Source organism: Candoia aspera, chromosome 5 (assembly GCF_035149785.1).
Source record: "Candoia aspera isolate rCanAsp1 chromosome 5, rCanAsp1.hap2, whole genome shotgun sequence".
Lineage (NCBI taxonomy): Eukaryota > Metazoa > Chordata > Lepidosauria > Squamata > Boidae > Candoia > Candoia aspera.
In genome coordinates this window covers 32570568-32584820 of record NC_086157.1, presented here as the reverse complement: position 1 = coordinate 32584820, position 14253 = coordinate 32570568, and the positions used below count along the sequence as shown (strand labels likewise).

General features: G+C 39.4%; 2 protein-coding genes across 2 annotated transcripts in view; one reads left to right on the top strand and one right to left on the bottom strand.

Annotated features, from left to right (window-relative positions):
* SH3RF3 (SH3 domain containing ring finger 3) overlaps nucleotides 1-14253 on the top strand; it is a 238748-nt gene that overhangs the window by 93543 nt on the left and 130952 nt on the right. The window lies entirely within an intron of this gene.
* LOC134498695 (non-histone chromosomal protein HMG-17-like) lies at nucleotides 667-1103 on the bottom strand. The gene is given in 2 exon segments (XM_063304906.1): nucleotides 667-841; nucleotides 844-1103. Coding segments are annotated over 2 exon segments (279 nt in total). The 5' UTR covers nucleotides 1019-1103; the 3' UTR covers nucleotides 667-737.

The window sequence follows — 14253 nt, the reverse complement described above, 5'->3', positions numbered from 1 at the left end:
TATTTAAAAAAGGCATTTATCATTCCTTGGTCATCGGGAACCCTCTTCCAGGGTTCACAGAGAATAATTCCTTTAAAGCCTGTTTGCAGTTACAATGATGATGAAAAAGTAGCTTTGTGATCAGTCTTCACATTTACAACCTAAATAGGTCTGTAAAGCAAAGGAAAGCTGAAATAAGATCATAAGCACAGTCGCAGTTTCACTTAGCTATCACTTCACTTAATGACCGAGTTGCCAGTCCCACTTGTGGTTACTAAACGAGGACTACCTGTATACTGGATTTTCAGCCACAGCTGAGATTGGGATATGGCTGTATCAAATGACACATGATACTCAGAGAAGTGATAAATGCACAGCAATATGACATTGAAAGAATTAAAATGGGAAGTACAGTTTTAATGTTATTTCTCAAAACAGATATTTTAGGATTTTCAGTGTTGTCTCAAGCATCTCAGAAATTAGTCCACATTGACAGCATCAGTAAATCCTCTTTCTTTGTGCTGACGAAGATTCCCTCTTGCAAAATTTAAGGGGGACTTTTAAAAGCCCAGATTCTAAGTAACAGAGTCAATGAGACTTGTCCCCTCTCGTCCCTCTAAAACACAACAACAGAGTGATCTGTGTGCTGACAACATAGCTTAAGAAAAAGTAAAACAAAAGTCTGCATTGTTGTAAAACTTGATAAAAAATAGTATTTGAAACTGTACAGTCACCAGAAGTACACAGTTATCAAAAATTCACACAAGTCTCTTGGCATCCCCAGCCCCTTCAGCTTTCTGTGCCTGGTCTGTTTTGGCATCTCCATTTTCTGCAGGGTTATTTCCATTCTTGCCTGTGTCAGCTTTCCCTTCTTTCCCTTAGGTACCTTCTCACCTTTCTTTGGAGCTGCTTTTTTAGGTTTGGGTTCTGGCTTTGGAGGAGCAGGTTTAGCAGATAACCTTGCTGGTCTCCTCTGTGGCTCATCCTTTGCTTTGGTCTTGTCACCCTTGGTATCCCCTTCAGCCTTTCTCTTGGGCATGTCAGCGGCAACCTGAGGGAGGGACAGCGAGAAGGTAGCTCAGACTGAAATGAGAAAGGCAAGGTCTCTAGGAGGAAGGAAGGAGAAACTCAGATGTTTGGGAGGGAGAGCAGAAAGGGAAGACCAAAAATAAAAACAAGGAAGGGGGGAAGGGGCTCCATTTGTTGGGCTCACTGATGTAGCTGGCCACCCCATTCGCATATGTTACTTGATTTCTGTATTTTGTATGTGTTTGTGCACATTATCAGCATCTTTTAACTTACACAGTTTATAAAGACTTTCTAAAATAGGAATGGCTCTAAGAAGACTGTGGGATCAGATGACAGATGCAAAATAAATCTCTTTGTCTGTTTCTCTTGGGTGTGCATTTCAAATAATATAGTGATGATAGTATATTCCTCTGAGGCTGAGATTAAATGAGGTCTTGAGATATTGCCTGAAGAAAGGTTAGGCTCAAACATATTTATATGCACAGAATTTCAAAATTCCAGCATGCACTCATTTCCTTTATTCACTTCTCCATTCTCATGTTTCTGAATGACAAGATACTAAAAGAGCAGCACCATAGATATTCGAGGCAGCATTCTAAATTATCTTCTAACAGGGGAGGTGCTTGCTTGAAGTTCTCTCTGGGGCCGTGAAGATGATTCACTGAACTCTAATTGAAACAAATATGTGAGAGAGAAAAATGCACTTTCTAGATTAACGGTACATTGAGTTATATCCTCAAACTAATTTCCTTTGGGTCTTTTATTTTAAGTACATACACATGCTGACAATTCTAGGGGGCAATTTTCTTCATATACATATGATTTAAGTGAGTTACATTTTTAAAGTAATTATAAATAACAAGATAATTTTGTAATGTCTATTGTAGTCATAAGGAGCACATCTGATAATCATAGTTGATTTTTATTGTGTTTGTGCACAGGATGAGGTAGCTTTTTCTTGCTCCTTCCAAGTATTAGAGGATTGGAACATAATTCCTGAACAGCTGAAAGTCTTAAATTGCTCGATCTGATTGCAGCTGATTTTCCATTTATGAAGGACATTGATGCATCACTTTGATTTTATTGTAATTAATTTCTAATTTTTCTTCACTACAATAAGCCCTAAAGCTCATAGACTCTGTTGGAGATCAACTTAAGGAGAGGATAACATCTGCATAAAGCAGAATAGATAATATTTATTTGCTAACATAGGGAGGTAGAATTAACTTTTCATCATGGCTTGAACTAGAGAATCAGTATAAAGATTAAATAGGAAGAAAGTCAGAAACAGAGACAGAAAGACCTCAACTTCATGTACATCTAACTTGCATATACTTATTCTCTTGGAGCATTGTGATTAATGTTACAAGAGGGCAGTTCATAGATGGAAGCAGTTTCATCCCTGCTGGAATCACGCTGTTCCAGGTCAAGGTGTTGAGCCTTCTGTTGTGTGCAAATTTGTGCCAAAAGTGATGTACAAAATTTGGAGATAATGCAGCCCAAGTTCTTAAGGGCAATGCTTCATGTTCCTCACTGCATTCCAGTGTAAGCTTGAGGCTGGAGGTAGGTTGCATGTCAGTAGAGGTTTGTCTGAGGATTTGCCAATTAAAACACTGGCTAAAAATAAAATTTTGAGGGAGAGATCTCTTTCCCATTTTGTCTTTGTTGACAAGTTTGACTCCTCACTCGAAAAAAGTATGTCCTCCATCTATCTTACTGTGGATTCTCAGCTCAATGATAACCTTAGGGTCTGAGAGGGCCTTACAAGCGATCAAGCAACGTATCCTAGGCTTACAGAAGAACAGGAGCCGAACCTCTCATTATAACATTGCCCTTTAGAACAGGCCTTTATCTATCCCTAAGTATCTATACAATATTTTTCCTGTCCCTTACAGCAGACCTTTTACTCACACCATCAAGGATTCTGGAAGGGAATATAGCAACCTTCCTTTGCAGGACTGAATCTGCCCTTGTGTGGAGGGTGTTGTTGAATCAGTATCTCATGTTCTGCTGAATTGTCCATGGTACCGTACATGGTGCTGTAAATTAATATTACCATCATTAATCATTCCAATTGTATTGTGGAAGAGAACTCATCCTTTTTACTAGGCAATAAATTATAGAAGTCTCAAAAAAGGTGGAAAAATATTGCTCAGTCATGTTTGTAGTGTGAAAACTTTGGGTATAATCAAGCTTTGTTGTATTGTCCCATATTAGAAGGTATTAGCTATGTTTTCTTTTTTATATTTTAGTTTAAGGTTGGTGTTGAAGTGTTATAGTTATATTTTGGTCTATGACATTAAATAAATAAAAGTAAAAAATAAACCATAGGGAGTGTGTTGAAGCATCCAAAATGCATGTTATCTGCAGCTCCTTTTCTTTTTATTTATCTATTAATGAAAAACAGCTTTAAAAATGAAAAACAGCCTTTCCTTTAAAGGAAAGCAGGAAAGGAATGTCAGTGAAAGTATCGTTCACAGAACACTATCCTTTTTGGTTACTTTCCCACCTTAAGTTGCTTTTTGTTAAGAGGAAAAATACAGATCACTAGTATTTTCCCCACAGTAGACTGAAATTATGGATAGCACTGATCAGTTTTGAGAAAAAATAAATTGGAAGGGAAAGATTTAAGCAATCTCTCCTTTCTCTTATTTCCACTCAGCTTATAACACACTGTTGTCTTTTTTAAAGAAATCCTGGGGATTTCTGCATATATGACCATTTTTGGATTTCATAATAAGCCAGAATTGTAAGATCATTGCTTGATTGTTCCTGCTTCTCTTCTCCTGCTAGCAGTGCCATCTATGGTATGTTTAGAGCAGTGTTTCTCAACCTCCTCAACTTTAAGATCTGTGGAGTTCAACTCCCAGAATTCCTCAGCCAGCATGGCTGGCTGGGGAATTCTGGGAGTTTATTTATTTATTTTTATTGATTGATTGATCAAATTTAGCCACCACCCATCTCCCCCAAAAGAGGGACTCTGGGCGGTTTACAATAAAATCAAGTGCAAAATATAAACATTAAAATCTCATAAAACAGTTATTATAAAATACAGTAAATAAATAGAATCCAAGAAAGGTATAAAATCCAGGCTGGTGGGAGGGACTCTAGGGTGCGAGCCACCCCCAAGAAAGGTTATTCACTTTCCTGCCCCAGGCGAGACGGCAGAACCAGGTCTTCAGGGCCTTCCGGAAGGTCAGGAGTGAGGGGGCCTGCCTCACCTCCCGGGGCAAGATATTCCAGAGAGCGGGGGCCATTACAGAGAAGGCCCATTTCCTGGACCCAGCCAGATGAAATTGTCTTATGGACGGGGTCCGCAACATGCCCTCTCTGGATGATCGGGTGGGGCGGGCCAATGTCATAGGATGAGACGGTCCCTCAGGTAACCTGGGCCTATGCCATGTAGGGCTTTAAAGGTAATAACCAACACCTTGAATTGGACCCGGAAGCAAACTGGCACCCAGTGCAGCTTGCGCAGCAACGGTGTTATATGTGCAAACCTAGGGGCACCAAAAATTGCCCTCGCAGCTGCATTTTGGACCAGCTGAAGCTTCCGGATACTCTTCAAGGGTAGCCCCATGTAGAGCGCATTGCAGTAGTCTATATGGGAGATAACCAGGGAATGAGTGACTGTTTGGAGGGCTTCTCAATCCAGGAACGGACGTAACTGGCGCACAACCCGAAGTTGCACAAAGGCCCTTCTGGCCACGACTGCCACCTGCTCTTCAAGCAGGAGTCGTGAGTCCAGGAGAACCCCCAGATTATTCACTAAGTCTGTCTGGGGCAGTGCAACCCCATCCAAAACTAAGGATGACAATTTCCCGGAAGATGAAGCACCATCAACCCACAGCCACTCCGTCTTACCAGGGTTCAGTTGAAGCCTGTTGTTCCCCATCCAGACTCCCACAGCCCCCAGGCACTGAGAAAGGGCAGTCACTGCATCACTTACGTCACCCGGGATAGAGATGTATAATTGGGTATCATCAGCATACTGATGATACCTCAACCCGTGGTGATGGATGATCTCACCCAGTGGTTTCATGTAGATGTTAAACAAGAGAGGAAAGAGAACCGAACCCTGCGGCACCCCACAGTGGAGCGGTATTGAGTCGGGCCCCTGATGATCTGGGACAGGCCCATGGCTGCCATGGTAGCCATGAACTCCCGAGCTTCCTCCGAGGCCCGCCCCTGGGAAGGCAGATTGAAGTCCCCCAGAACCATAAGTCTGGGGAACTCTACCGCCAAACCCAAGACGGACCCCAGCAGCTCATGCAGGGAGTTGAAGCCCACACATCTTAAAGTTGAGGAAGCTGAGAAATTCCCAAGTAAGCCAATTCTTTTGCAATTTTTATTTATTGCAATTTCTAATATGAGAAATATGTAGTTCAGCAATAATATACTAGAACCATCATGCTAAAAAGAACATTCATGATAAAAATTCTATGGACTTTAAGTAATGTTGAGGATTGAGTCTGTGTACTTTATTTTGTATTTTAACATTTTTTAGAGACAGTTTATTCCTTATAGCTCTAGAAAAGTAGGAAATAATACAGAATTAAACTCTGGTAGAATTTAGAGAAAGTAGCAAGAGAAATGTCTAGACTGCAAACCTAAAAATGTGAACTGAGGTTTTTTTAGCCTAAAGAAAATAAAACTAGGGGGAAGGTTACCTTTCTAGAACAGGACAACATACAGTGAATTAATCTATAGAGTGACCAGTCTGTCTGTCTGTCTATTTTTGTGCCTTTGAGTCAATGTTGACTCCTGCCTGGACAAGTCCCTGCAATTTTCCTGGCAAGATTTCAGAAGTGGTTTGCCTTTGTCTGCTTCCTAGGGCTGAGGGAGATGACTGACCCAAAGTCACCCAGCTGGCTTTGTGTGTAAGGCAGGACTAGAACTCACGGTCTCCTGGATTCTAGCCTGATGTCTTAACCACTACATCAGACTGGCTCTCATGACTGATATAGGTCCAAAACAATTTGAGAGGCATTTTAAAGACAACATTTGGATAGATTTTGGGGAAACTTCAGGTATAGGACACCCAGCCTAATGACAGACTCTTTTATAATCATTTAGAGTTTACAGACCCCATTCATTTGGACCTTGAACGTTAGACAAAATCTGAATTTAAACAATAATCATACATTTGAAAAAAACTGCAAAGTGTTATGCAATTGACTTAAATTTTATACAATGTAAGTACAGTCATGTGAAAAAGTAAGTACACCCTGTGTAAGCTTTTTTTTTCTTTTTTATCATAAGTAGACATACATTTTATCTTCATTCAAACAGCATATAAAGATAAAGGTGATATAATTGAAAAAAAATATGAAAAATTGACTTTGCAATCATTTATTCAACAAAAATTTAACAGATACGCCATTTCCTTCTGTGAAAAAAGTAAGAACATCCTTGGCTCTAATATATTGTTTCCCCCTTTGGCAGAAACAACCTCAAGTAGGTGTTTCTTATAACTGTCTTGCCCGTCTCCAACATCCACTGGGAGGATTTTTTCCCCACTCCCCCATGCAGAACTTTTTCAGCTGTGCAATGTTGGAGAGGTTTCTTGCATGCACAGCCCATTTCAAATCACCCCACAGCATCTTGATGGGATTTAGATCCAGGCCTTGACTTGGCCATTCCAGAACCCTCCATTTCTCTTTTTTTAACCATTTCTTGGTGGATTTACTGAAATGTTTGCTATCATTGTCATGCTGCAAGCTCCACTTCAGGTTGAACTTCAACCTTCTGACAGATGGTCTCTCCTTATCCTAAAGCACCCTCTGGTACAATGAAGAATTCATAGTGGATTCTGTGAGGCTGAGCTGCCCAAGCCCTGATGCAGCAAAGCAGCCCCAAACCATAACATATCCACCCATGCTTTGCAGTTGGTATCAGGTGAATTGCGGTGTTTAGTTTTTGCCAAAGATGTCTTCAGATGCTGTGGCCAAATAACTATATCTTTGCTTCATATGTACAGAGCACATTGTTCCAGAAGTCCTGGTCTTTTTCTAGGTGTTTATGAGCAAACTTTAGTGTTGCCCTGATGTTCCTTCTGGATAGCAAAGGTTTCCTCCTGGCACACCTTCCATGTAGATCTAATTTGTGCAGCTTCTTTCTAATGGTAGATTCGTGTACTTTGACATCAGTAGTGGCAGGAGCTACCTGTAGGTCCTCTGATGAAATTCTGGGATTCTTAAAGACTTCTTTCAGCTTCTTGCATTCTGCTGTTGAACTAGACTGTTGGGCTGTTTTGCCGAACAAGTTGGCAGTTGTTGAAATCTTCTCCACTTACAGTTCAAATATTTTAATGTTGAAAAAGTCAACGGTGGAATGTACTTACTTTTTCACATGACTGTATATGTTATATAAGTAAAAATTGTGTGTGATTTGTATTTTATATGCTTTACATACAATTATATAAACTATATGTACATTATGTTAATTATATAAAAAGGACATAAACTACATAAAATTTATGTGTCATGTTCACCGTTTCAATGTGCATTGTACATCATAATGTTTCGCATGCCAGGGCACTGACACGCGTTTCTGGTTGGGAGGGAGCTGCTGAGGGACCTTTTACCAAGCTCTCTATCTGTGTTCGTTAAGATGGAATGTGTTTGGGTTATCTTCTCTGTTCAAGGTCTTTTTCCCGTTGATCAGCAGAACTTGTTAGGAGCACCTGGGATTGTGAATTTGAGATGATTGCATTGGGGGGGTGGGACTTCATTTGTATCGGGGGTTATTTAGTTTGATTTTAGGCGCGTTTTTCCCATTCTCAGCTTTCTTTGTATTTGCATTCTATTCTATAATAAACCAGATTTTATTAAGCTTTACCTTATGAGTCTGAGAATATTTGTGGAATAGGCATTCATTACATTATGCATGTTACATCAATTTGGGTTTAACATTCATTTGGTTTTAATGGTCCCCCTTCCCCCAATAAATTTCAGATTTCACTCTATTGTTATTCTGCGAATCATTCTTACATAGTCAATGTTTGAACATTCAACTTCTTTAAAAAATTAAATTATATATTATAATAGAAACAAGTGGGAGAAAAATTAGGTCATGTTAAAAGGAATTGTATAACATGGCAAAAGAACACTCAGTAAAAATAATACTGATGCAGCGTAAAGGTACATTTGTTTTTTGGTATAATAAATGTGTTGACAATTTTTATTTTATTGTTCTTACATTTGCCAGTTCTGCTACATCTCTGCTTCTCTTTGCCTCTCTTTGTCTCTTTTTTGCTTAATTATATATGTTCTAAGAAACAACAGCTATACAAAATCTAGATCTGAGGATTTTTTGTTATGAAACTAATCTCTCTTTTTGATTAGTGGCACAGCTGTTGTGTTTGTGTATACTCTGGTGCTCCATCTTGGATAGTGGGAATTATAATTTTGCCATTATACATTAATAATATGTGTTCTAATGATATGCTAGAATTTCCAGAAACCTATTATTTCCTAGAGGACAGGTCTGCCGTTGGCTACTAGCTTTCATGATGGATGCTGCCTCCAGGCACAGGGGTAGTCCACCTCTGCCTACCGAGTTGTTGGGGAGAGAATTCCACTAAGCGTCGTGTCCCTGGGGTTAAAAAATATCAGTCCTTGTGGTGCACTATTTACCCGTTTATTTACAGAAAAATGTGCAAAGAACAATAACACTTACGCATAGCACTCTAGAAGTTGTTGGTATATACAGGATACAAATTCCATAGAGAAACCAACGTCCATAATCCAATAAACATAGTCCAGTGTACAGTAAATCCAATATCCAAATACAGCAGTTAAATTGTCAAACAAACCGGCAGAGTAACAGGAAGACTTTTCACAAATGAGAGAGAGAATGCCTATGCTTTGCTTCCATATTTATCTGGCTGCTAGCCAATCAAATGTCACCTTGCATCAGCCTGCTCTGTCATTGTCTTGTGACTGTCTTGTGCTGGACATTGCATCAGACATTGCTGGACATTGCATCAGACCATCAGACAGCACTTTTTCTCTGCCTCGCATTCTTACATTTCCCAGACTGCTTTGCCATGGAAATAACATCCCTGACACCAGAGTTTCCAGAAACCTATTATTTCCTAGAGGAGAGGTCTGCCGTTGGCTACTAGCTTTCATGATGGATGCTGCCTCCAGGCACAGGGGTAGTCCACCTCTGCCTACCGAGTACACAACAACAGAAGGGACAGGCTATCTTGGTCTCCTATCTGGGGGCTTCCTAAATGCATCTAGGAGCACCATGTCAGACAGAATGCTGGGTAGATAGGTCTAAGGCCTGATCCAGAGAGCTGTTCTCAAGTTCTCAGTGTACCAATCAAAGCAAATATTTGTAGCTCAGGGTTGAACTGTGGAGTCCTTGGTGCTCTCTGAGCCTTGTTGTTTTCTTGCAGACATTTCATTGCCAGACTAGGCAACATCTTCAGTGCTTTCTTCAGGACTCCACAGTTCTCAGTCTATCAGTTAAACCACTTATTATCCATGACCTTACATTTTAACTAATTTCTAGCAAATTCATAAGGGTGTTTATTTAGAAGTTCCAGTACATTTAAGTAGGATAATGGAATGAAGAGGTATCTCTTTGACATACTTTGAAAACTTAGCACAGAAAAAGCTTTACAAAGGATAGGAAGGAAGGTATTCCATGAAGTAGGGTAAATATAGGTATTCGACTTACGACCATTCGGTCAGTGACCGTTCCAAGTAACACCAGCACTGAACAAATGGTGGTTACGACCGGTCCTCAGAGTTCTGGCCATTCTAGCACCCTCGTGGTCATATGATCACAATCTCGGAGTTTGGCAACCCATTTGTACTTATAACCAGTTGCCAAGCACCCTGAGATCATGTGATCGCCATTTGCAACCCTCCCTGCTGGCTTCCCAGAAAGGGCTGGGGGAGGGTGCATGCCGGCCACTTGTGCATCCCTGTGCACCTTCCCTGACCTGTGCGGCCCCTCTCATGCACCCACACCCACCCTCCTTGACCTGCGCAGCGCCTCTCATGTGAGTGAACAGAATAAGTGAAATAGTAGTTTATGCTATTAAAATTGTTGAATAAAATTTCTATCTAAATCTAAAAGGGGGGAGATTTCATTTATATTCATTTCATAGCATTCCGACTTTGAAAACTGAAACTTCTCTGCTTTTTCCTCTATGTACAGTAGCTATTGTACAGGTAGTCCTCATTAACCAACTGCCTCATTTAGTGACCATTCACAATTAACGATGGTGATAAAAAGTAACTTTGTGACCAATCTTCACATTTATGACCTTCACAGGTCTGCAAAGCAAAGGAAAGCTGAAGTAAGATCATTAGCACAGTTGTGGTTTCACTTAATTACCATTTTGCTTATTGACCGAGTCGCCAGTCCCAGTTGTGGTCAATAAACAAGGACCACCTGTATTCTGATGCTGTAGATAAAAGTCTTCCTGTTACAAATGATTCAAAAACATTGGGAGGGTGTTGCTTAGAATAAAAGAAAGAGGACCTCCAGTATTCTTTATTCTAAAAGAAAATATTTAATTAGGAGGTGCTTTGTGTAACCCATGGGTGTCCAACCTTTTGGCTTCTCTGGGCCACACTTGAGTGAAGAGGAATTGTCTTGGGCCACACATGAAATATTTAATATAGTTAACGTATATAAGTAATAAAACTTAATTTATTTTTTTATATTTTTATTATAAAATTTTAAAAAAGGGCAACATAAAACTACTGGGATATTTGACCTTGTTTTTGTGAAACTGCATCAGTGTCTGGTTCAATGAAAATGGTTGCAATTCTCAGTTCTCAAGGTGCTCGTCAGAAATTTTACTTCTAATTTTACTCTTCGTGTGCTTCACCCTTGGGGCCGCATTACTAGCTGTTCAGGGCCACATGTGGCCTGTGGGCCACAGGCTGGACACCCCGGGTAACCTTTCCAAAATAGAAAAGAATATCTGTAGTTCAGGGTTGAGTTCTTGGTGTTCTCTGAGCTTGATTGTTTGCTTGCAGATGTTTCATTACCCAGCTAGGTTACATCATCAGTGCAGTTAAGTGTGGGGTTTGCTGCCTGTTTATATGTAGTAGCTTGCCCTGCCACTTTGGTGGGGGTATATTTCCTCCTTAGTGGTTCTTTGATCAGAGTATTGTTTTCTGCCTGATAGTTTGTCTGGTGCTGATCCCTGGCTGCTGGAGGGGATGTGTTCTAGTCTTTCTGTTTACTTACTATGTTTTCTTCTGAATGGTGTGTAAATGTGATTTGTCTCTGTGCATCTGTTGTTGGCTGATTTTATGAATGCAAAGCTTCTAGGAATTCCCTGGTCTTTCTGAATTTGGGTTGGCCTAAGATGCTAATAGTTTCGCAGTTGAAACTGGTTGAGCATGTCCATGTGTTGTGAGATCAACGAGTTTTCAACCTGGATTCTGACTGCTAATTGGTATTTGTGGATGCGCTCTGCTAGTCTTCTGCCTGTCTGTCCTACATAGTTGCTGGTACAGTCCTTATACTGTATGTTGTAGATGAGTCCTGTTTTTTCTTCTCGGGCTACTGGGTCTCTTGGTTTGCTTAAGATGTTTTGGAGGGCTTTAGTTGGTTTGTGTGCTGCAGTGGTGCCATGTGGTTGTAGCAGTTCATTGGTTGTTTCTGAGATATTTTTGATGTATGGGAGTGTTACCCTTTTCAAACTGCTGGAGCAGAACCAGTACAACCTTTTTGTAGGTTGTACTGGTTGTGCTCTAGCAGTTTGTGTGGTCAGGCACTTTTTGATAAAGTTGCATGGGTGTCCATTTTGTTGGAACACGTATACATGGTCTGTTTCCTCTTTCTGGAGTTGTGGGTTGCTGCAGTGTGTTTATGCTCATTTGACTAATGTTCTTACACAGCTCCTCCTGTGGGAGGTTGGGTTGTTACTTTAGTAGTGCAGTACTTGGTTAGTATGGATTTCTTTTGGATAGACTTGGGTGCCTAGTTTGTTGTCGTTTCCTCTTATGAGGATATCCAGGAAGGGTAGAGTGTTGTTGGTTTCTTCTTCTCCTGTGTATTTCATTCCTCTGAAGATGTTGATTGTTTCATTTGTCTTCTCTAGTTGCTCCTTTTTTATTATGATGAAGGTGTCATGTACCTACCGGATCCATACTTTGGATTGTATGTGTGGGGGTGCTATAGCTTCTTAGACGCTGCATCATAATCTCATGACCACTTAATTAATTGGAAACATGATATAATACTTCAATAACATTAAGAAGTGGGAAAGTAATTTGTAAAGGAAAATTGAGTTTCCATATAAGCTGTTTCTGAATATTCCTAAAAACTTAGTAACTAGTACCTACTTGGATATAAATAAAAAGATATCGCCCACATACCATGTAAACGTGACTACGTGGTGTTTCTGAGAATAATAATGTGTGGTGTTACCAAAGCAACACAGAACCAATGCTCCAATAAAACAGATTTTAATAGTATCTTTTTTATTGAGTTGGCATGCTTTAGCTACTTTCTTATTGCTTATCCAACATTTTTGTGGTCCAGCTTAAATGAGTTTCTGACTCCAAATTGGACTTGGTACTGTATACTGTATCTGCATCATCTTCTGTATGCTCTACGTCTAATAGTATCCTCATGGAATTTTCTGTGCCTGTTTTTCCTTCATTGTACTGATTTTTAGAAACTGAAAAAACTGAGCCTAAAAAAACTATTCCAGACTATATAAATATCTATAAAAATGAGCCCCAATAGTATGTGCTAACTACAATTGCTGTAATAATTCTAAATTATGTCTGCTTATTGTAATAGCTTCCACAATTTGGAATACTCCCGTACATAGTTCTAAAATGTTGAGAAGATTTCTGGGCCCTTTACTTCCTCAGATTTCCATTTGGTATTAATACACAAGTTTCTGTTTTATGCATAGCCTTTGGTAAAAGTAATGACCCTTGATCATTGACCCTTGATCATAAAGCAGGAGAATGATTTGCTGCTTTATTATTATTAGTTTAGTGTGAATATCCCATTTGATTGATGAACTCTATCAGAGTGGGCAATTGTCTTCTGCCCCTTTTTGCATGAGTTGGTTTTAGATATAGCTCTAATTTCAGAAGGACATTCTAATGAATGTGCAAGACTTAAAGTAAATCACGGCCCTAGAATTATGTACTTCCTTAATACATGCAGATGTTAAGTTTGTCTGTTTTTCACTCTAATCTGCATTTCCCTCCTTTCCATATTTGTGCCCCAAAGTCTTGCATTGTGCTATTAATTAAGATTTCTGGGCTATTTGTTTCAGTTAAGCAGAGTTATTAAAATGGCTGGTTCTTAGCCTTGGTTACTTCTGGCAGAGTTCTTCATTATTCAGCCATGGGAATGTGCATCACACTTAGTTCTTGACATTTCACAAATATAAGTAATTTAAATAAATGATTAAATTTTGTATTAAGTTTTATTAAAATAGTTGATACAATCAGATGATTTCACACCAAATTTAAGACTATTTCTGTACTTTTATTAATACATGAAAATTCAAATTCAGATTTCTATTTTTATGGATGTGTGTGCGTTTTGGTGACGGTGGTGGTTTTTCCAAAGTTGAACCAAAATATTTGCCCACACTCACAGTATTTCAAAATTTGAATCACATAAAGAACATTCAGAAAATCCAATATATTAGGCATTTTCAGTTGGTATTTTAATCATAATGTTGCGTTTATTAAACCATTTTAAATTATCCTTCATTTTTACTGGCTCTGCTGTAATGTACAAGTATGAATAATCACTCATAGTCAAAATAGTCATATAAAATAATAAATGACATCATGATTATAGCTTAGTTGTTGAGCTGTTAGACCATCAAGTATATCTAAATTATGGGGTTTATCAGGCCTCCAAGCAATCAAATCGTGGAACATGGAAGTTTGAATTCCAGCACAAGAAATAAGAAGTCAGAAGCAGGTTCATAATCAAAAACCAGGCATAGCTCAAGGTCCAAGACAGGAAGAGTTGAAAAGCAAGAGGCACGTGTAGATGGTTATAGTTGAGGAGAGATAGCAATCAGGGAAAGGAAGTAAAGCCAGTTTTTTTCAGAATTAACAGTAAGATTAGGGCATATAGGGCTGAATATGGTTTGGTGAAATAAGTTTAACCCTTGGACCATCTTCCAGACTAATTCTCCAAAGTACCAGGCATCCTCAAAAACTAGAGTACAGTCTTATAACCACAGTAGCATGTTCAAGGTTCTGAAAGGCCATTGAGCAAGAT